The sequence below is a fragment of the Notothenia rossii genome, assembly GCF_949606895.1.
Source record: "Notothenia rossii genome assembly, chromosome: 7".
Classification (NCBI taxonomy): Eukaryota; Metazoa; Chordata; class Actinopteri; order Perciformes; family Nototheniidae; genus Notothenia; species Notothenia rossii.
Window position 1 is genome coordinate 29,864,244 of NC_136905.1, and position 22,153 is coordinate 29,886,396.

General features: G+C 39.8%; 2 protein-coding genes across 16 annotated transcripts in view; both read right to left on the reverse strand.

Annotated features, from left to right (window-relative positions):
* The window catches only part of macf1b (microtubule actin crosslinking factor 1b), a 47,239-nt gene extending 40,954 nt beyond the window's left edge, over window positions 1–6,285 (reverse strand). The window contains exons 1-3 of the mRNA XM_079694633.1: window positions 5,835–6,285; window positions 5,655–5,713; window positions 4,689–4,800 (exon numbers count right to left, since the gene is read on the reverse strand). Of these exons, the coding sequence (XP_079550759.1) occupies window positions 4,689–4,800; window positions 5,655–5,713; window positions 5,835–5,963 (300 nt within the window). The 5' untranslated portion in view covers window positions 5,964–6,285. The remainder of the gene's footprint in view (window positions 1–4,688; window positions 4,801–5,654; window positions 5,714–5,834) is intronic.
* A 648-nt stretch (window positions 6,286–6,933) lies between these two features.
* The window catches only part of plecb (plectin b), a 156,623-nt gene continuing 141,403 nt past the window's right edge, over window positions 6,934–22,153 (reverse strand). For 14 of the 15 annotated variants that reach the window (XM_079694627.1, XM_079694626.1, XM_079694619.1 and 11 more), the window contains 5 exons: window positions 21,986–22,084; window positions 16,795–20,148; window positions 8,161–15,187; window positions 7,856–7,969; window positions 6,934–7,702 (listed from right to left, as the gene is read on the reverse strand). In XM_079694627.1, coding sequence (XP_079550753.1) covers window positions 9,026–15,187; window positions 16,795–20,148; window positions 21,986–22,084 — 9,615 coding nt within the window. In that variant the 3' untranslated portion in view covers window positions 6,934–7,702; window positions 7,856–7,969; window positions 8,161–9,025. The remainder of the gene's footprint in view (window positions 7,703–7,855; window positions 7,970–8,160; window positions 15,188–16,794; window positions 20,149–21,985; window positions 22,085–22,153) is intronic. The other variant, XM_079694628.1, reaches the window with a different exon arrangement.

Consider the following 22,153-nt stretch of genomic DNA (forward strand, 5'->3'; position numbering starts at 1 on the left):
TAGTGCTCCAACACACACAGGCAGTATGAGAAAAATAAAGAGTTTTTCGAACATTAAAGTCACAGAAGCACAAAATACAAATATAAACCTGAAAATTAGCATTGTATATCCTCTTTGCTTTACTTTATTTGTAATCCCTGTCTGGACTATATGCTAAATCTAACTTTTGACACTTACCACGACCCCCCTGGGATGCAAATATATTATAATTAAATAATTACTTCCCGAGTATTTAATGGTGTACCTTTTTAAAAATACATGTATATGATAATATACTATTTATGAGATAAGTTTAATTAATTTAAAGATTACATAATTTTACATTCCTGTAAATTCATTAGCATTAAATTAGCATTTTTCTCAGAGCCTTCACCATGACAATACATTTGGTAAGACAGTTTTTGCCCTTTAATCATTTAATTAGCACATTGACCAAACACAATTTTGTCCACCACCGGGTATTAATCTAATGATATTGCATCTATGAAGTAGAGATTAAAAGGCTGTCGTGGGAAACGGCAGTTAACAAAAGATTAGATTATCCCTACAAAGTCCATTCAGAAGCTTTTTTCAAGCTTTTGATTGTATCACACGATCTTCCTTTACTAAGCACTTCTTTAAATAAATACTTAAAGGGCAACTCCATCTGCTCCAGAGCTGCTACTCAATGGACATTGGTGAATCCTATCAGTGATATCAGATTAAATATCATCCAAGCATGATCTGATGTAGTGTATTTTTAAGTTTTGCCAACCTCATTGGTGTGTGGCAAATTTTGCAAACATGAATATTAAGAATACCGATGATTTGTTGTTTACGTTCTTGATCCATTAATACATTTGTTCTTGGTCCTTGTGGTACGAATTCACACATTGCCTTGTTTTAAGATAAGATAAGATAGTACTTTATTGATCCCAATTTGAGAAATATTTGTGTTGCAGCAGCATAAAAGACATGGCATTGTACAATACAAATGAAAAAGACTAGAAATAAACAGAAATGTAGAACAATTTACTTTTTAATAACTGTGCCTGCTTGACAACCTCCAATTTGTGTCTCATTGTAATCCTCATTATGTTCATGGGGAAAACAGGTCAGGATGTGCCGGTGCATGCCTTGTTAAGGAGCAGGTGGGTCTCTCTCCTGTGTATTGTGGAGGGGAAGGGTCTGTATATTGGGGGGGGGGGAGGCTGCAGAAGGATGTCCTTATTCATGCGGCTAACTAACGAGTCCCTCAGGCCAAGACCGCAACCAGCAGTGCGGCAGACTAACAGTATTACCATCACAAAGGTCTATGTTCGGATGCAGTATGATAAAGGCATGGTATAGATAAAAAGGCACCCCCATTTCACACACTCATTGGGGGTGAGACTAAAGCTCTCCAAAGCATTTGAGCTTTCACAACAGGATAAGACATGCCTGTGCATCTTACACATATGTCCCCAGGGAGACAGCGGCTTTATTCATACGAGACAAAAAATGTAAAATTGAGAAATTATTTAATATCAAGAACAACGCCCTCTGTTGGAGAATGTTTTCCTAAATGGTCATCGGTAAGTTTCTTCAAAGGTCAAACAGATTCAAACACAGATTCTATTTGGTCTCTTGGCCTTTTCTAAGCATACAATCAATGAATGGTTTTAAACATTCAGTCAGGACAATGGACCACATCTACTTGAATGCACCATATAACTAAATCAACAAAAAACAATGTTTACAGCATCAATAAAAACTTCAAACTGCCTCAACCCTTTTGTGCAATTGATTCACAGCTCATTGAAGAAGGTGCAGTCATTCACTAAGGATTTTTTTTTAAATAAATGATAACCTTTCCTCACTAAAGAGCTGTAGCATGTTTTATGTTAGGATCACTTTCAGTTGATGCTATACAATATATTTCAACCCAATTTAATCTATTGATTCGTGTTCACCAACACAATTTTCGTATTTTTTTCGTGTCACACAGAACGATTTAAAAGCAATGTATTTCTATTGGTAGTGTGTTTCGTGCCTGGCCCTACACCACATCTTTTTTTCGGGTTGGGTCTTGGAAGAGCTGTTTGGTTCATAAAAACATTTTCTTACTCAATATCTTACTCTAAGCCTAACCCTTTTATTATACATAGTATAATGTCGTTTTTTTTGCCATCTGCGAGGAAAATAAATGAGGCAAAGAGCCTCAGAATACTGAAATCGTTTTTTATCGTCATCTTTTTTTCCTTCTAATTTATTATTATTTGGTGCAGACACGAAACATACTACCAATATAAAGACATTGCTTCTAAAATCGTTCTGTGTCAGAACACTGAAATCTCAATTTAAAAAAATCTCTTTTTCCTTCTAATTTGTTATTATTTACATTGCTTTAAAACATGGGGAAATTGTGTTGGTGAACACGAATCAATAGATACATTTAGTGACTATAACAGGAAATGCAGTGAGACTGTGTTGTATATTTAGCTTAATGATAATGTTTCTTAACAATGACTGGATAAACCATATCTAACCGAGCTGCTTTAGATTTGAACGTAATCGGATTGGAGTTGGACACACCAGGTTTAATGGCCAATTAAAAAAGGTAGCTAGCGTTAGCAATGCTAGTGCTAAGATTAACTTGTTTGCTGACGTGCCCTTAATACAAAATACTAAACATGAATTACTATTAAAGTTCTTTCTTTGCCATTCAAAATTGTAATTTGAAAGCCCAAAAGAGTGATCGTAGTTAGCTAATCTTAACATGATAAGATCACGTTGTAGTCATAAAACTATATTGTTGTGCTCATGTTACTGTTAGTTTGCTAACGACATTGGCTGTTTTTTCAAAATACCAATTGTGTATATCTTGATGTTAGTGGTTAAGGTTGTGGATCATGGACCTGATACAATGGACGTGATAGTTATTGATAGTCAAGTGCAATACACATAGATGGATCCCAGCGTCAGGTCAGAGGAGCTCTGCAGTTTGATTGCTTTGCCCTGCCTAAAGTGCCCTGAGAATTTTTTATTTAAATTTCTGCTGAGTTGACTTCCTAATCTTTGTACAAATATTGGTACATCTTGGTGACAAAATCTACAGTTGGTTTTCAATAAATGCCATAGTCAGATCTGAGTGCTTCTACCATAAAGATGCTGCTTTTCTTTTTTTCTGCCCCCTTGCCCCATCCTCCCGTCTGACTAATGTCTTTTCAGTGTGTGTGCTCATGTGTGCAGAGGGCCTCCACTTCTGTAGCCTGTTCAAGCCAGGCACAATGGAGCCTGATTCCACAGCTCCCCTGTCCCCCGATGGCCTAAAGAAGTCCCCCAGCAGGACCACCTTAGTGTCCAATGAGTAAGTCTGAAACTAAATGTCCTTTTTCTCGTAATACTCAATTAACTTAAGTGTTATTATAACAACTAGCAGGACTCATTGGTTCATTTTCCTCTTTTTTCTTTTATCTACAAATTCTGAGATATTCGTGGCATGGGCCAGTTTTCCTACCGTTAGAATTAGATAAGATCTCAATCTGGCTGCATATCAACAGGGAGAGTAGATAATAATAGGAAGGTGTTATTGCAGGAAATATGAGATAAGCCTTATAAAGCAACATTTGAAATTCCTATAGGCAGCATTTTCCTCCATGATAATGGATTGCCCAAACATCTCTGTTACGCATGCTTGCCCTGCACCATGGGGACGTTGGATAAATGAAAGAGGATGGACACAACTCACTGACTTTGTTTGAAGTCAGATTTCTCACCACCCACACAATTACTGTTAAACCATTATTTGGTTATGCACGTTATTTTCCCTTCGCAAGATTTAAAGCACGTTTGAACTGAGTCCTTGTAACTTCTAGAAGAGTTAACACAAGCCATCACAACTTTTGTTTGCTCTCACAACATAAGGGACCATTGGAATCCTTCTCATATTTTTAGCTAGCTAACCATTTGTGATGTTGGTCGTAGTCCTCCACTTTTGTCCAAATGTTAATATTTAAACAGAGAGTGCATGTAGTCAACATGTAAAGTAAAGAGCAATGTCTCAAACAACCATAATGTCATGAAAGACTGTAGTCACCTATACACTTTTATTACAGAATTCCAGAAATTCTTAGACGGTTTATGATCTGACACCTTTCGAAACTTATTCTTTGAAAACATTCCCATCAGCTTCAGCTGTACTTTACATTTCAAGCTATCCAGCAAATATGAGTATTCTAACACGCTAAACCTAGATGTTGAACATAGTAGTCTAAAACAACACCAGCTTAGCATTAGCATGTTAGCATCGTGTTGCGAAAGTATTAGCATGCTGACATTTGCATTTTTCTTGAAGAACGGAGAAAGGATCCTTTTGCTGCTGAGCGTTGATGGTAATGCAATGTAGTTGCAATGTTCCCAGCCTGATGATCACATAGGACCCCACAAGTGTATTTTTAGTCCTGAGAATTAGCAGACATAGACAATGAGGGACAGAGAGAGAGAAGAATGGAGACATGACAGATGTATTTCTTTTCACTATAGTTTGGCAGGATGCCCTCTGTATGAGAAGCTGTCAAATAATGTTGAATAATAAAAACAGCAATGCTGACAGCATGGAAGAATATGCTAAACGTTTTTTCTGACTTCTACATGGGCTATCGAGAAACAAAAATATATTAAAAGGTTGAGAAACAAAAGAAGGCAGAGAGGCAGTAAACCCAACTAACCCTGGGATCCAGAGGAAGCAGCCTCATCTCCATGCTCTTCAGCCACTGTCTCAGAGCTGTGATTTGACCCCTGAACTCGCACTGCCATTGACTCAAGTCCTCCACTTCTCTCCTAAAGCAGAAAAGATAAATACACCGGGTAAGATCATCTTATTCAATTAAATATCTCAAACATCTGTTAAACATGCACTAAAAGGATGATTCAGATCACCTTATTATCAATTTGACATAGACACATTGGTAATATGTTCTCCTGTTATGGTACCTCTTTGATGTTGTTGTGCCGTCACAAGGTTTTGGTTGTTTTTGTCATCATATAAAGAGCTGAATACATTGCTACAAAGTTCATTTGTGTAATGACTTTAAGACTGCCTACATTTTGAATGTTTGGCAGAAGGCCGCACATTGGGAACGTAGTCACAAAAAGCTCAATTGTGACCTGGACTGAAGCAGAAAGAGCTACAAGGCCTTACACATTTATTATTCTTAAAAAAAGATAATACAACCCAGGTTTAGAAAAACATATTTCATTAGGGATGCATATGCTCTCTTTCTGTCAGTTGGACTAGAACCAAATTGTTCCCGTTTCAATTAGATTTTTACACTGTGTTTTCACTTCACAATGAAAAGCTCTGCCTTTGTGCCGTTGGCAGACACACCGGTCTACATAGCTGATACAATTGAACAACTGTCGACACAGGCCATTTGTTTTCTTTTTAACCTGACTGTTGGTAGCCACTTCAAATCAAGCTGGTTCTTACTTGGATCACAGTATTTGATCCAAATAAAGTTCAATTTCGAAGGAACTAGCATAAGTTCTTATATTGGACACAATCTGAAACTCATTAAACATTTCTCAACGAGTTGGGTATTTACTTGTACTGATTTACTTCTACAGATCCTTGAATGTGTCAGATAATCAAAGGCACAGGTTGGTTTTGAAGAATACATGACATATTAGCATACCCATATCTCTGATCCTGTGAGGTAGGCGATGATGATTCAAATAAAGCACTTCCTTTATCCTGCAAAAGATCATTGGAAAAACAAAACAACACAATAATCGTTCCGATCTTAAGTTGTGATCACTTTTACAGCATTGGACTGATGACACAGGTGTTTGAACATTATTTTCTGCATTTGTACCTCCCTGTCTCCAGCCTCTGATGTGGGGAGAGCCGGGAGGGAAAGGGTCAGATCGGAGTAGTCAAGGGAGCTGAGTGAAGAATTCTGGGAGGTCAATACACTGTTTCTTCTGTTGGCAGGGTCCTCCATCAAATCCAGCAGCTAATGAGGCACATAGAGCAACATATGTACACATCTGGTGTGAAGGAATGGGGATGTATATCCACATGCATACCATTAATGTCCAATGGAGAGGTGAATTCAAAATGGCTAAATGGTAATTCAGGATATTTTAAATCCAAAACAGAATCTTTTTCAAGGGGATTTTTTTATTTTATGGGCAGCTAAAACCGGTATTATATAGGTCAGGCTATCATTGATATGTCAAATCATTATAGCAGACATGGACCTCGGGGGGATCATTACATTATCTGTTGTAGATCAGGTCTTGGACTAATAAGTCAATGTTTAACCTGATTCGCTCTCTTTCTTGGGGATGATTGTAGGCTAACACCGCCCTCTTGTTGCTAACTACTGCTTTCTCCAGATAAAAAATGCATGCTAAGCAACTAGGTTGACTTGGAATTATTTTTTAACAGAGAGATCAATACAACAGCACGCTTGTAGGATTTTGATCAAATTACATTGACTTTCTGTTCAGTGGTATGGAAGATAAATACTGAACAATGTTATTGCATTTTCACCCTTGTAATACATACATCCTTTTGGTAAAAAATCTGTCATATGTTAGCATAACAATGTTGTGTTTTAACATGGAGGGATAAACCAGATATTATGTGAATTTTCTCATTGTAGTTATCTACTTTAGCATTAAGGGCTGTCAAAATAGTTCTCAATAAACATTCTATCGTGATGTTTTTTTTGTAGTAAGTTTAGTGAAATGAATCATTAACAAATTTTTGCATCTTTTTAAAATATATTTGCGCTCAAAAGTTTTAGAAGGTGAAGAGAGACGGTACTAACATGAGATCAATATTTCATTTTCTGATCACAATTATTTTCAATATGTTACTTCAGACAGCAGCACCACAAATTATATTCTGCTCTTAATAAAAATTGCTTCAGATGCATGGGTATTGGTGCATGAATGACAAGATGGTCTCTTTAGAGCATATTTATTTACAACATAGTGTTAATGTTCAGAACTTACAACATAATCCACTCACCACATCATTCAAAGCAAAATATACCCCATAAGCATAAACAAACCAGTTCAATTGTTAAAGCGATATACTGCTCAAAGTCAGTTAAATCTGCAGTTCTCGTTATTTTACATCAAAATTTCTTTGCCAAAAACCCTTTGTGAGGTTATTAAAACATGCAAGGCAAATTCAAGATATATCAAAAAACTTTTGGAAAACAAAATGTAAAGATTTACAAAGGTAAAACATTTCAGAGATACATAACAGAAATGCAGAAAAGTAACTTAGCAACATCAAGCAAAAATGAAGCCCTTTGTTTAGTTGGCAAAGGACATCTAAGGCAGAATGTCAACTGAAATAAGAACATTTAATATAATACATTCATTCATGCAATGTGATGCTGTATCAACCATGTCAATTCTCCAAATATATCCTTGTAGCACTTTGGTAGGGCTGAATTTACAGAGAGATAATACAAAAATATACCAATAAGAAATAAAATCCAAATGAAAGTAAAATAATAAACATGCAGATGTGTTTATGATTTGGGAGTGTTATCTAAAACATCAGGATATGACAACACATATATAACTATTAGTAATCAAGTAATAAATATATGAAAAATGAAGGTGTTCCAAGAAAGTTATCCCAAGATGGTGTTGGTTGCCTCAGCTTTCTTCAAATGTGATGTGCAATAGAGAAGAATGGACATACTCAATGGTAGATCTAGAATTTAAAAGAAAAAAAAACTATGATATAAAATAAACCGTATCATGCAGCGAGAAAACAATATAACTTAAATACATTTGCAAAACAAATTTTGACTGAATGCAGCAACATTTGTTGCAAATGAGATGATGTTAAAACAAAATGTTGTACCTGTGTGACTGCGTGAGGACGTGGACTCACAAATCCATCCAAGTTGATGGGATTGGATGCTTCGGCCAAATGAGTGTCTGTGCTCGTACGATGGATTCTGAGGGACTGAGGCAGCTGTCAAAAACCAAATGAAAAAAAAACATCAGTCAGAAGTAATCAGATTTTTCACATAAAATAGTTCACTAACTATATGAAAATATAGCATGAAGGGTGGGTAAAATAGTACCAATGAATGGGATAATCTAGCCTCTGAAATGTAATCGAACAAACAACACCAACAAAAAGGAAAACCAAAATCAACTTACAAGGACAAAAAACAACAGGATGCAGGTCTGTGTGGGAGAGCAGGATCAACTCTGACATCATCTCGGGATTAACCAGGAACACTTGATTGATGGTACATATAAAGAATCTAAAACTTGGAGTGTTTAAAACAATAGTGTAATGAACCCCAAGGTTACAAAATTCTACAAAAATATAAGAGCATAAGTACAAAATAATTGTGAAACTTTTTTCTGAATGGTCTGCAATTTGTCTAATTCTGGAATTAGGGTTTATTTAGTGTTGTGTCTTATGTTGTATTGTCTAACAGGTGTATTCTTACTGGGTATATTCTTATACTACCCAGGTGACATTAAACATAAAACCATACAAACATTGAGAAATGTGCAGGCATCTATGATTTCTTAGAATCAGTTTAAAAGATTAGAACCAAGTTGACAAGCAGTATGTCATTAAGTAAGACTGCCGAAAAATATACAAAATAGACACATATACTTGATTGTCAAAGGAAACTGGAAGAATATCTCTTTGACATACATAAAGTATATATTAGTTTCAGAAAGCACTAGTGTGTACACAAAGTGTGTAAAAATGAAAACTATAAGGTCACTTAAAAACCTGAAAGCTAAAAAATATAAACTGTGGTACTAAAGAAAAATAATATTTATATCTAATAATTTTTCAATATATGAGGCACATGTTTAGGTATCTGTGGTATACGAACAAATTAATAGCCTTGGCAATTCTTGTTGTGACTACATGTTGGGCAGAATAAATCAACTATATTTTTTCTTTGTTGCTGTGACTATGTTTTCCTCTTTAAATGCAACTGTAGAGTGCATAAGTACGGGTGGACCTTGGGATATTGTTAGGAACAGAACTAGATAATCAGAATCTGCGGCTGTAGCCAGTTGAGGAGGATGAGAAGGAAGAAGATGAGAAGTTCAGGCTGAGGCCAGTGCCAGCATCGATGCTTCCCCTCCTGGAGCCTGTTCGTGATCCGGTCCTTGAGCCAGTTCGGGAGCCATAAGCAGATCCAGGGTTACTGGCATTGTAGGGACTGTAGAGGCCTTTGCTGGATTGTGAGGAGGCCTCCAGAAGTCTTAGGCTAGTACCTTCCTCAACCATACTCTTGTCCATTGCATCTTTGAAGGATATTTTCAGTTTGGTTTTTGGACATGTTATATATTTAGAATAAGTACCCACATCTCTCAGTTTCTGGGCAGTGCGGGCATCGATTGAGCCCTTCTTGAGTGATTCATCTAGTGATACTCTGCCCTCGACATCTGGCTCAATAAGTCCACCAGTAAGATATTGGACTTCGAGGAAGCGTTGGCCAGCCTCATAATACAACCAGCCTTTCTTCAGAGCCTGAGAGGCAGACATCTTTACTTTAGTTCTGGGGTCTTCAAATCCATTGAATGCTTTTTGAGCCAGATTGAGGCGATCAACCATGATTTTATCCACAAGGCCTTTTTCTTCAGCATCGGTGACTGAGAATCTCTCTCCAGTTGTTGGATCAATTATTCCTCCTGTGCACGCTTGGGCCTCCAACAATCTTTGGCCAGAAATGTTGTCTACCAGGCTTCTGTGTATGGCCTCAGTGATAGACACCTTCTCCAGTGTGTCTATGTCCAATATGCCAGCTACGGGACCAGTCTCCTCTGCTGGGTCATTCCATATGATTGCAGGTGTTTTAATTGAGGGTATGGGGCTCATGGGAGAGGAGTAGGTGGATCCAGCGGTGGAACCAAAGGAAGATGAGCGTGAACGAGTGCCTCCAATGTTTCCAGAAAGCATTTCAGCAAATTCTGTAATGGACAGGTTTCCAGTACGGTATGTTTCAAGGGCATTCTTGTCAATGAGGCCACGTGAAAGAGCATCCTCGACATCATACTGTCTCCCCGACCTCCTGTCAATGATAATGGATTTGACAGTACCATCAGAGGCGGTCAATGTGAGCTCTTCCCATTCACACTCCTGCTCAGCCAGCTCCAGGTAGGTTTGGTGGTCAATGAGTCCCTTCCTGTAGGCCTCATACACAGTCATTTCTTTGCCTGTTTCAGGGTCTACTATGACAACTCTGCGCTTACGAACTGAAGATTTGGAAGAGGCCTTACTTTCCCGCTTCTTTTCTTTTAATTGCAGAAGCAACAGGCCAGTGTGGGGATCAGTGACGCACCTCTCCATGAGCTGGAGGTAGGTTAGATTTTCCTCAGTGTTAGGATCAAAGAAACCTTTAGTGTCATCAGATGGATCCGTCAAGATCTCATTCATTTCCTCATCGAAGAAACCACGTTTGTAAGCCACCTCAACTGGCAGACGGTGACTTTTCTCTGGGTCAATTATTCCACCAGTGGCAATCTGGGCTTCCAGTAGACGGATACCGTGGTCTTGCAAAATGAGCCCCTTTTGCATGGCCTGGAACAGGGAGATTGTCTTGCCCGAATAAGGATCTCTATATCCTGTCACTGCACGTTCAGCAGAGAGGAGTTTGTCTTTGAATTCAGGTCCTACAATCCCCATCCGCACTGCTTCAAGGACAGTCAGTTTGAGGTTTTTGATTGGATCAACGACATATCCTGTGGCTGCCTGTGCCTCAAGGAGTTCAAATGCTGTGCCTGGCCTAATCAGGTTCTTCTTCATGGCCTGGTAAACTGATAGACGTTCCTTTGAGGAGTCCAATAATACACCCGCAATACAGCTTGTGCCCACAAGGTACCTTGATAGTCTTGAGCTAACTTCTTCTATTGTAATACGACCTTCATTCAGTGCAGTGACTGTCTCCTGGTCAATTATTTCTGAGCGGATCAGCTCCTCAATTGTAATCTGTTCTCTTATACCACTCATCATCAGCCTCTTGTCTCCCAGAGAAAGTAGGCGCAACCCACCATCCAACTTGCATCTCTTGAGCAGCTGACTATATGACAATTCCTCATCAGTAACAGGGTCAACAAATCCTTTAACACTGTCAGTCAGTCTCTCGTTGGTTTCTTTGTTGATGTAACCCCTTTGCATGGCAATGTCTGCTGGCAGGTGGAACTGGAATTCAGGATCAATAATACCACCAGTGGCAGTTTGTGCCTCGAGCATTTTCATAGCATAATCCTCTGGAACAAGATCCTTTTTCATGGCCTGGAAAAGAGAAATGATTTTCCCACTGTACGGATCTTTGTATCCTGTGACTGCTCTCTCAGCCGACAAAAGTTTATCATGTAATTCAGGGCCAACAATACCCTTGCGAACAGCTTCATCCACTGTAAGTGTTTCATTATTAACTGGATCGACAATGAATCCTGTTGCAGCTTGTGCTTCTAAGAGGCTGAGGGCTAGTTCTGGTTCAAGGAATTCTCTCTTCATTGCTTGGTACAAACTTATCTTGGAGCTTGATTCTGTTGTGACACCAGCAACACAGCCGGTGCCATACAGATACTGTTTGACATGTGTCAACTCCATTATGTCACGGATGTCCCTCTTGCCCTGTTTCAGTAGGTTGTATGTCTCCAAGTCAATGATGCGGGCATTGTAGAGCTCCTCAATTGTTATTCTTCGCCTTATTGTCTTACAAGACAGTGGACTATCATGTCTGATGATCTCTCTCTGCTCCATGATTTCAATGATAATGATGATCATCCGCTCTTTAGTGATTTCACCAGAGCGATATTTATCCATGAGCTTCTGCTTTTCCTCCTCTGGAAGCAGATTTGAGTTCAAGATTTCCCAGAGGTTCATCGGTTTATCAGCCAGGCCCTCAATTGGAATGTCAATCTGTGCGGTGGTCAGGTCACTCTGTGTTTGTTCCTCTGTGTAGAGGTATGTCTTCTCAACAACAGTAGGAGACTGAGGCTTGGAGAGTGGTAGGAAGTTAAGGCCTGTCTCTGGATCTTTGCGGCACTTCTCTTTAAGCTGTCTGTAGGTGGCATTCTCATTGGTTTCTGGGTCTGTGAAAGCCTTGTTTTCTTCAGAAGGTTCAGATAAAGTCTTTTCAATTTCTTTGCTGAAAATGTTCTTCTGATATGCAACATCAGTTGGGACACGGTGGCTGTTTACAGGGTCAATGATTCCTCCACTAACCATCTGTGCCTCTATCAGTGGCATGGAATGCTCTTTCGGGATGAGATCTTTTTGTAACGCTTCAAAGAGTGAGATTTTGTTGCCTGTGTATGGATCTTTATAGCCAGTAACAGCCTTTTCTGCAGAGAGAAGTTTTTCATGCAACTCTGGACCAACAAGACCAGACTTTACTGCCTCATCTACAGTCAGGAACTGATTCCTTATGGGATCTACAAGGAATCCAGTGGCAGCCTGGGCCTCAAGAAGAGAAATACCTGTGTTTTGTCTGAGTAGCTTTTTCTTCATAGCCTGATAAATGCTTATTTTCTCCTTGGTTGGCTCAAGGTAGATTCCAGCAATGCTATCAGAGCCCTGGAGGTATTTATTGACATTGGGATTCTCACTGACTTGTTTAGGTGTGGTTTTGCCTTGTTGAAGGAGGTCAAAGGTTGCTTTGTCAATGATTTTAGAATCATACAGAGAGCTAGCTTGGACTGGAGCTCTGAGTCCCTTGAAGCTGGACTGTTCTTGTTTCTTGGACTCTCTCTCGTCTACAATTGTAATGACAATCTTGAATATCTTCTCGATTGTAAGCTTTCCTGACCTAAATTGTCTGAGCAGGTCAATCCTTTGTTCCTCAGTGAGATATTCAGAGTGGATGATTTCCCAAATGGTCATCTTCCTGCCCTTAAATGGTCCAGAGTCAAGCTCCACAGTTGCCTGAGTCATAGCCTCCTTTGTCTGGGCATCAGTGCATGTCGACTCATCCTTTGCATTGATTGCTTCGTCAGAAAGAGGCAGAAGCTGGAAACCAGTTTTCTTGTCGGTGACACATCTCTTGAAGAGCTGTGAGTATGTGACATTTTCTTTTTGGTTGGGGTCAAAGAAGCACTTTGTTTCATCAGTAGGGCTGTTAAGAATCTGTTTCATTTCATCATCAAAATAATTTCTCTTGCAGGCTACATCATGAGGAATGTGATGGCTCTTTACTGGATCAATTATGCCACCGGTGGTCATCTGGGCATCGAGCAGTCGGATTCCTTGTTCTTTAGGAATTAGATCTTTTTTCATTGCCTGGAACAAAGATATAGTCTTGCCAGTATAAGGATCTTTGTAACCTGTAACAGCACGCTCAGCAGACAGAAGTTTTTCGTGCAGCTCCGGACCAACAACACCTGCTTTGACAGCTTCATCCACAGTGTACTTCTGATTGTTCACAGGGTCAACTACATAGCCTGTTCCCGCTTGGGCTTCAAGCATTATCAAGGCAGGCCCTGCCCTCATCATGTCTTTCTTCATAGCTTGATAGAAGGACATTGTCTCGTTTGATGAGTCAATAACTACACCTGCAATGCAGTTTGTACCCCTCAGTGCTTTATGGACGGGCTCCATTTCCGACACCTCTTTGACTGTTTTATTGCCCTTGTGCAACTTGTTGTAGAGGTCTTTATCAATGATTTTGGATTCCAGGAGATCAGTTGCAGGAACAGGTGCTCTCAGACCATCAAAGTTAATCTCATTCTTCTTTTCTTTTTCCTCTGCCACAGTAATCACAATCTTTATAATTTTTTCGATTGTGATTTTGCCTGTCTTGTACTGACGGAGAAGGTCCTTCTTCTGATCCTCAGTGAAGTATTCAGAATTGATAATTTCCCAAATGGTGATAGTCTTCCCCTTGAATCGACCAAATGGCAAGGACACAGTTGTTTTGCTGAACATATCCTTGGTCTCCTCCTCTGTGTATATACTCGAGCATTGAGCTGCTTTGTCTGTGATTGGCAGGAGTAGCACACCGGTGTCCGGGTCAGTCGTGCATCTCGTCATCAGCTCAGAATATGTCAAAGGTTCCTGAGTGCTGGGGTCAAAGTATCCCTTTGTGTCATCTGAAGGATTTACCATAATCTTGTTCATTTCATCATCATATTGTCCCTGTGTGTAGGCTGTTTGATTGGGTACACGGTGACTATTTATGGGGTCGACGATGCCACCGGTTGCAAGCTGAGCCTCAAGGACCCTGATGGCATGATCATGTTCCAGCAAACCCTTCTTCATAGCTTCAAAGACAGAGATCTTACCACCGGTGTATGGATCTTTGTAGCCAACAACTGCCCTCTCAGCAGAAAGCATTTTGTTGTGCAGTTCAGGGCCAATCAACCCTTCCTTGACAGCCTCATTGACAGAAAGTTTCTTGTTCTTAATAGGGTCTAACATGTAGCCTGTGGCTGCTTGGGCTTCAAGAAGGATCATCGCTGTGCCTGGAGTAATCTTCTTCTCTTGAGATGCTTGATAGATGGACATTTTTTGTTTAGATGGTGTCAGAACTCCAGCAATGCAGTCCTTTCCTTTAAGAATTAGTTTGAGTTTTTCAGTCTCACCAAGCTGTTGCACAGTGGCTTTGCCTTTTTTGAGCTTGTCAAACTCTTTCTTGGATAAAAGGCCAACATCATGAAGTCGGCTTGCAGGTACCTTATCACGGATGCCGTCAAAAGACAGAGGATCTGGTTTCTTCTCCACACTGTCCACTACATCACCTGCATTTTGACCATTGTAAACATTCTTCGTTGCGTCAACTGTTGTTGCACTGATGACTTGAGTGTTTTTGTCTTTCTGTGCTTCCTCAAGCTGCTGCAGCTGGTCGCGCAATTTCTTGTTCTCTTCTGCAAGAACTTTTTCCTGCTCTAGTCTCTTCTTCTCCAGTTCCTGCATTTCTTTTTGCTTGTTGAGCATCTCTCTTTCAGCCTCTTTTTGTTTACTGAGGGCCTCATCCATGGTAGCATGGAGTTTCTTCTTCTCCTCCTCCATCAGTTTCCTCTGGCGTTCCTGTTCATCTTTAAGAGCTTTGGCCTTTTTGGCTTCTTCTTCATACTGGCTCTCCAGCCTCTTTTTCTCATCTTCAATAAGCCTCTCTTTCTTCAAAAGCATCTCCTTTTCTGTCAGGAATGTCTGCTGGAGCACTGTCTTCTCGTGTTCGATTTGTTTCATCTGTGCATCAGCCATCTGATCAAATAAAAAGTAGAAAACACAAGTTACAACAGGCATATAGGTGAGAAAAATATTCTGAAATATTCTTTACTTGCATTTTTTATTTTGTGTATGTAATTTGTAATGGATACAATTGTACAATGCACTCTGCTTATGCATATTGACATCCAAATAATTCCTAAGGGATGTTAAATGTGCAATTGTTGTCTTGTTTTTTGTATGTAAATACATCTATGAGAATGACTTTTTTCTAAATAACAAACCAAAAATAAACGGTCACAATCAATTTTTTAAAAGACCCGTTGGATTGAATGGCCAGCTTATAATAATATATACAAAAAAGTCTGCATGGACACCATTTTAAAATGATAAAAACCATGATCCAGTTAATTTGCTACTACAGTACGTGAAGAAAATAGGAGTTCAAAATATGATTCCACTATTTGTGTGTTGGTGGCTTTGCTTATCAAGGAGGTCACACTTACTGAAATACATACATTTTTGAATAATAAAAGGCAACTTATTTTTGATTTGGTTGAAACTATTATTTAAACAATGTGTCTTGTCTTTTAATTTTACTTGGTGATTATCGCTACGTACCAACCTGTTTTGCAAAGGATACATTTTTTCGTCCATTTATTTGAATAGGAAGGCTAATAATAAGTTAAGGTCTAGAACTATGTTAGCAGTGATATCTAAATCACAAATTAGAAAAACCCATCGCAACAACAAGTGTGTCCCGGGCAATTTTTTGTGTCATCTTGAAAGAGCTACTGTTGTGTTGTTGAACGCTTGCAGGGTATTTCTATCATTGATTTTTTCTATATTTGGACAGTTTTTTTTCCAAATACTGGCAAAAGAGTGAATATGTTCGTCTAATTTGCTTGTTTTTGTCCACATGGCCACTTTCAAACTGAAATATGATGGACTAGATTCCAATAATTCTATAGTTGTAGTATTAAAATATACAAAAAGGAAAACTTCTGTGAACTAACAAATAAAGATATAAAGATATTTTGTTTAATTTTGGTAACAATACATCGCTGTGTATCTTGATTTTCTGTTTGGCTGGATCTCAACCTTTGGAATGTATTTTATTTGATTGATTTGATGCGTTTTATCATTTAATACATTTAGTTGCACTTGACTGTAGGTGAAAACTTCTAATGGGTGTGTTTGGGTTTTAATTCAATTAGTTCTAGTAAATATGTGGGTGTGTGTCTTTCAATGCAGTGCTAGCTTTAAAATCAATCAAGCTTCGGTTGAATTTCTTTACTAAATTGTAAACGGAATATCATAATTTTAGTCTTTTCAGTCTGACTTCAAATGTTCTCATTTATTTTGGAATTGGGTTTGCAACTGGTTTTCAAAACTGAAAGTAATAATATGGAACATGTCTCAAAATGAGGAAACATGCCGGGATATGAGGGGACATTCAGGATGTGATTTGCATGAGCAGAGTGCACTGTAAAACAGTCAAAATCATATTTATAATCAAAGGTTTCATGATTAGTATGATCGGAGAAAGGTATAGAGGAAATTTGAAGAAAGAAGTTTGTTAGTTTTAAGAAAGAGTTAACAATGACATAAGCTGCTCTGTTATGCCATTTTTGACACAATACCTCTTTAGACTTATTTTGAAGTTCTTCTGCGTCCTTTTTCAGTCTAGCCTTCTCCGTCTCTAGGTTTGCGATTGCGTTACGTAAATCGTCAGCCTCTTTGCTGGTATTACGTCTCTCGACTTCCAGTTGTTGCACTACGGTAATTTTGTCTTTGGTGGCAATCTCAGTCTCAAGAAGACGGGCAGCAATGTTATCAGCTTGTTTCTTGAATCTTTTAGCCTCCTCCTCAGCTTTGGCCTGAGCTACGCTGAGCTGAGAAACCTGAAGTTTGAGTTTTTCGGCCTCCGCTACGATCTCCAGTTGCCGCTTCCTCTCTGCCTCAAGGGACTTCTGGTATTCCTCTGTTTCCTCATCCAGACGCTTTTGCATGAGTTCCTTATCCTCCAGCAGCCTTTGTGCCTGCTCCTGAGCCAAGTCCTTTTGTCTTTGGAGCAGCTCGGCCTCAGCTTTAAGTCTAGAGGCCTCCTGTATGGCCTGCATTTTCTCTTTGAGCATTTTCTCTGCAAGAGCTCGTTGCTGAACAAGGTCCTCCTCTGCAATCTGTCTCAAGCGAGCAGCCTCTTGGGATTCTACGCTTAGTATAGCAGCATCCTTTGCGAGCCTTTTCATATTTTCAGCCTCCTCTGCAAGTAATTGCTGTGCCTTATCTTTGTCTTTCTTGATGAGGAGTTGATTTTCCTTCTCTATCTTGAGTTTCACTTTGAGTAGCTCCTCCATCTGAACCTTGACTTTGAACAGCTCCTCCTCGACCTGGCCCCTTTGTTTGACGGCATCATCGACCTCATCCTTCAAACGCTGCAGCTCGTCATCCAGGAGATCTTTCTGTTTGTCAGTATCGTCCAGCTTGAGTTTAACCTTTGTGAGCTCTTGCTCCACTTGGAACTTCTGTTTCAGTGTTTGCTCTGCAAGTTTTTTGTGCTTTGCCATTTCGGCATCGGCTTTCTTCTTCTGCTCGAGTGCTGAATTTTCAGCTTGTGCGCGTTTTGCAGCTTCAAATTCAGCCTCTTTTCTCAACCTCTCTGCATCCTCTTGAGCTTTGGCTTGGATTGCAGCTTCTTTCTCAGCAGCTGCCTTCTGAGATTCTGCTTCCTCTGCTTGTTTGCGGAGGAGAACCGCCTCCTTTTCTGCCTTCTCCTTAGCAGCCTCTGCCTCTTTGGCAAGTTTCTTGGCTTTTTCGTACTCTTGTTGGAGCTTCTTATGCATCATGCTATCCTCCTTCTGTTGGGCAAGGACACTTTGGACTTGATGTTCAGCTGTACTGCATTTCAGTGCTGCTTGTGAGGCAGCAACAATCTGTTTTTCAGCTTCGGAGTCGGCCTCGTCTTTCTGCTTTCTGGCTTCTTCGGCCTTCTTCTTCAGACGATCAAGCTCATCTTGGGCGATTTTGCGTTGTCTGCCAGCCTCTTTCTCTGCGGCAGTGATCTTCTTAACCTTTTCCTCCGCTTCCCTTCGCCTCTTCTCCTCCTCCATGGCAAGCTTCCTTTGTTTCTCTGCCTCCTCCTCTGCTCTTAGTTTGCTTTGTTGAGTTTCCTCTGCAATGTTCTTCAGTTTATTGAGTTCTAGTTCCAGATCAAGTTTCCCAGATGAAGCCTTCTCAAAGTTGAGCTTGAGAATTCGGATTTCTTCTTCGACAACGCGTCTCTGTTTCAGAGTGTCATCCACCATTGCCTTTTGTCTTTCCATTTCAGCCTGAGAAGATTTTTTGAGTTGGACAATCTTTTCCTCGATCTCTTTCTTGTGCTGGTTGGCCTCGTCTTCAAGAGCTTTCCTCTGGTAAGCCTCATCCTCAGCTGCCCGCCGGAGTCTCTCATTTTCTGCCTCTTTTTCTTTCAAGGCAATTTCAGCTTCTGTCTTTAAACGAGTGGCCTCGCTGATCGCAGCCAGTTTCTCTTTGAGAATCCTCTCAGCCTCTGCTCTCTGACGGGCTGCCTCTTCCTCAGCAATTTGCCTCTGATACTTGGCTTCTTCTGCAATGGCTCTTAGCTTGCCTGCTTCCTCAGCCACGTCCCTCATCTTGGAGGCTTCAGCATCAAGGAGCATCTTGCTCTTCTCCGTGTTGGACATGGTCTCTTTTTCGGCCTTGGACTTCAGCTGAATGAGAATTTCCATTTCACTCCTCATTTTGGCAAGTTCATCCTCCAGCTGTTTTCTTTGCTGTTGCGCTGCAATGACTTCATTCTTCAGGCGGTAAAGTTCATCTTCAAGGAGCGATCTCTGCTGTTCCGCGTTGTCAAATTCGGCCCTAAGGCGAATCAGTTCCTGTTCGGCAGTGAGTTTCTGCTGAGCTGTGCTGTCAGCAACCTTCCTCTGCCTCTCAAGTTCTTTCTCTGCCATCTCTTTTTGCTTCAGTGCAGACTCTTCAGCTTTGGCTCTCTTTTTTGCCTCACGTTCAGCCTCCTCCTTTTGTTTCTCAGCCTCTTCCTGAGCGAGGCTCTTTTTGTGAGCCTCTTCCTCAGCCTGCAGCCTCAGACGGAGGGCCTCGTTAGCTTTTTGTCTCCATTTATCAAGCTCTTTTTCTGCCTCTTCTCTGGCGTTTAACGCATCTTCCTGTTGTTTCTTGAGATGTGCCGCTTCTTGTTGCAGCTGCAGGACAGTGCCGTGCTCTTGTTTGAGCGATTCTTCCAGCTTCGAGGTCTTTTCGACAAAGGATCTTTGTGTGCTCTGGAGTTCTGCTGTGGCGCTCCTCTCGGCTGCCACGTGAGCAATCTGGATTTGTTTCTCCTTTTCCATCTGGGCTTGCTTCACTTTCCTTTCAGCCTCTTCCGCCTGCATCTTGAGGTTTTCAAGGTCTTCCAGAGCTTTTTGCTTTTGCTTAGCAGCTTCTTTCTCTGCTTCAGATTTGCGTTTGAGTTCTTCCTCTGCTGTGCGCTTTTTCTGGGTCTCTTCAATGACTTGTTTGTGGAGCTTTTCAGCTTCTTCCTGAGCAAGCTTTCGGAGTCTCTCAGCTTCGGCTGCTTTTTCACGAAGCTGCTTGAGCTCAGTTTCCGCAGTAGACTTTTGATTTAATGTTGTCTCCAGTTGGATCCTGATAATGTGGATTTCCTCCTCGATCTTGGTCCTGCTTTGAAGAGCATCATCCACAAGTTGACTTTTGTCATTGATCTGCTGCTCTGAGAGATTTTTGAGCTCATGAAGTTCGAGCTCAATGTTTTTCTTTTGGTTTTCTGCATCTAAGGCAGCAACCTCTCTCTTGCTAACCTCTTGCTTCATCTGGTGCTTCAGCTCATCAGCTTCTTTCTCAGCTTTGGCAATGGCCTTTGCGTGAGCTTCGGCTAACTTCTTCTGTTTGTCTAACTCGGCCTGCAGATCGGCCATTTTTTTCTGCTCTTCCGCTTTGAGTATCTTTGCAGCTTTCTGCATTAGTGGAAGCAAATGGTAAAGAAAGGATTACAATCAAGCATGACATGTTACAAGGTAGCACTTTACATTAACTAGCTCAAAACAGTGTGGATTCAAATTGTGATTACTACAGTAATCACAGCCTAATCACACTGGAATATGAGCAACTTAATGTACGGTTTTACCCTGGCAATGTTAATGTTAATGTTAGCTCAAACATCAAGTCAAAGATCAATCAAAAGAGTCAAATTAGATGCACATTCATAAAAGTAATGTTAAATTCACGATGCGATCAAAATAATTCATGACAAAACAATACGGGAAAAAGATGGATGATGGGAATGAATCAATGAATGTATGGAAACAAAATATCACTTCACAACACAGCAATAAAATCATATGGCATGCAACTGTAGCTGTAGCACTAACTTTAAAAAACGGCCTCATAATTGTTATTCAAATAAAATATTATATGTCTACAATTTACCTCTAATGTAAATAATTAAACAAATAGGTTTTATTTATTTAAATATTTAGCAATTAAGAGTCTCAAATAGTGTTATTTTTATGTATGTACACACATGTATTATATGATCACTACCAAATAATTATATATTTAATTTAAATGTTCATTTAATTTAATTAAGTGGATTTATGAAAATAGTTTTTGGCAAAAACCTTTTTTTAATAACGAATAAAGGTTTAATTTTATAGTATTTTTCAGATCAGGCTAGTTTCTGTCTCGTCCCATGCACTGGGGGTTCTTTAAATCACTTTTACCATGAAAATGAATGGAAAAGAAAGGTTAGGACAACTGGCTCAGGTGTCACTTTAAAGAGGAAACCAGAGTTGAAAGAAGCACTGTAACGTGTGTTAAAAATAACATTTACTACATAGTTTAGGTAAGGAAGTGCAGGTGAAGAAAATAATTCTATAAAACTTTGCAGTAGAAGCAAAAATAACCAATACGCCAGGAAAGCCAAAATGAAGTTTGAAAGAGACACAGAGATGACAGAGAAATGGAGATTATACGGTACAGTAGAAACACTGTGAATAATTTACCTTTTTAATGCTCAAACAACTTAAGCATTCATCATGGCAAAGCACCGGCAAGCAGTTAAGAGAAGCAACAAAACAAACAATAACATTAGGGTTAGAAAGTAAGGAAAAACTTTAAACTTGTGTTAATTTGGAGGAAAAAGGAGAGCTGAAGATCATGATAACCAGGCTGAAATATAGAGTCACTTTTATTCTAACTTCAGGAAATGAAGTGTCCAGAGAGAAAGGAAAAAAGAAGATTTGAAGTGAAAGAAAGAACCCCTCATTTTAAATCTACAATGTAACAAAACACAATGAATGGAGATGTGGTATGGACCACAAACACACAGTGTGCTGTATTTATTTGTCTAGGTTTAGAATGTCAATGAGAATTCTGGTCTCATCGTAGCTCCCCAAGGAATATGTTTTAATATTGTTTTCACTTTAATGTAAACACACTCAAACCTCATGCTCAAACCTTTTTGCAGTTATTTAGTTTTTTACTAATCTCTTAATCCTTTGTCTTGATATGATCACTTTTGAGAGCAAATAAAATGCTCCAAAAAAGATCTTCTCCTCTTGCCAATAGATCAGCTACAGCATGCCAATGTTTCAAGCGTAACCAGTGCAAAGGAACCATTTGTCACCCGTACATTAATATCTTGTGTGTGTAATGTGTGTGCGTGACACACGGTGCGTGCATGCAGGCGGTTCGGGTGATCGGCGGGTAATCGCGTTTGTCGGTTTGTTGATTATTTGTTTGGTTAATGTTAGAATTTAGTTTGTTTGGGATCCTCAGCCAGTTGTCACGCACCTCCTCATCCTCCAGGCGGCGCTGCGTTTCGGTGATGAACTTGATGTACTGACTAGTCAGCGTCATCAGCTCACTGTACCGGGTCCTCAGGGTTACATACTGATAGAGGGAGAAAACAAACATGTTTAATTTTCAGATCAATGCAAATGTCTGTCACAGTGAATTCAA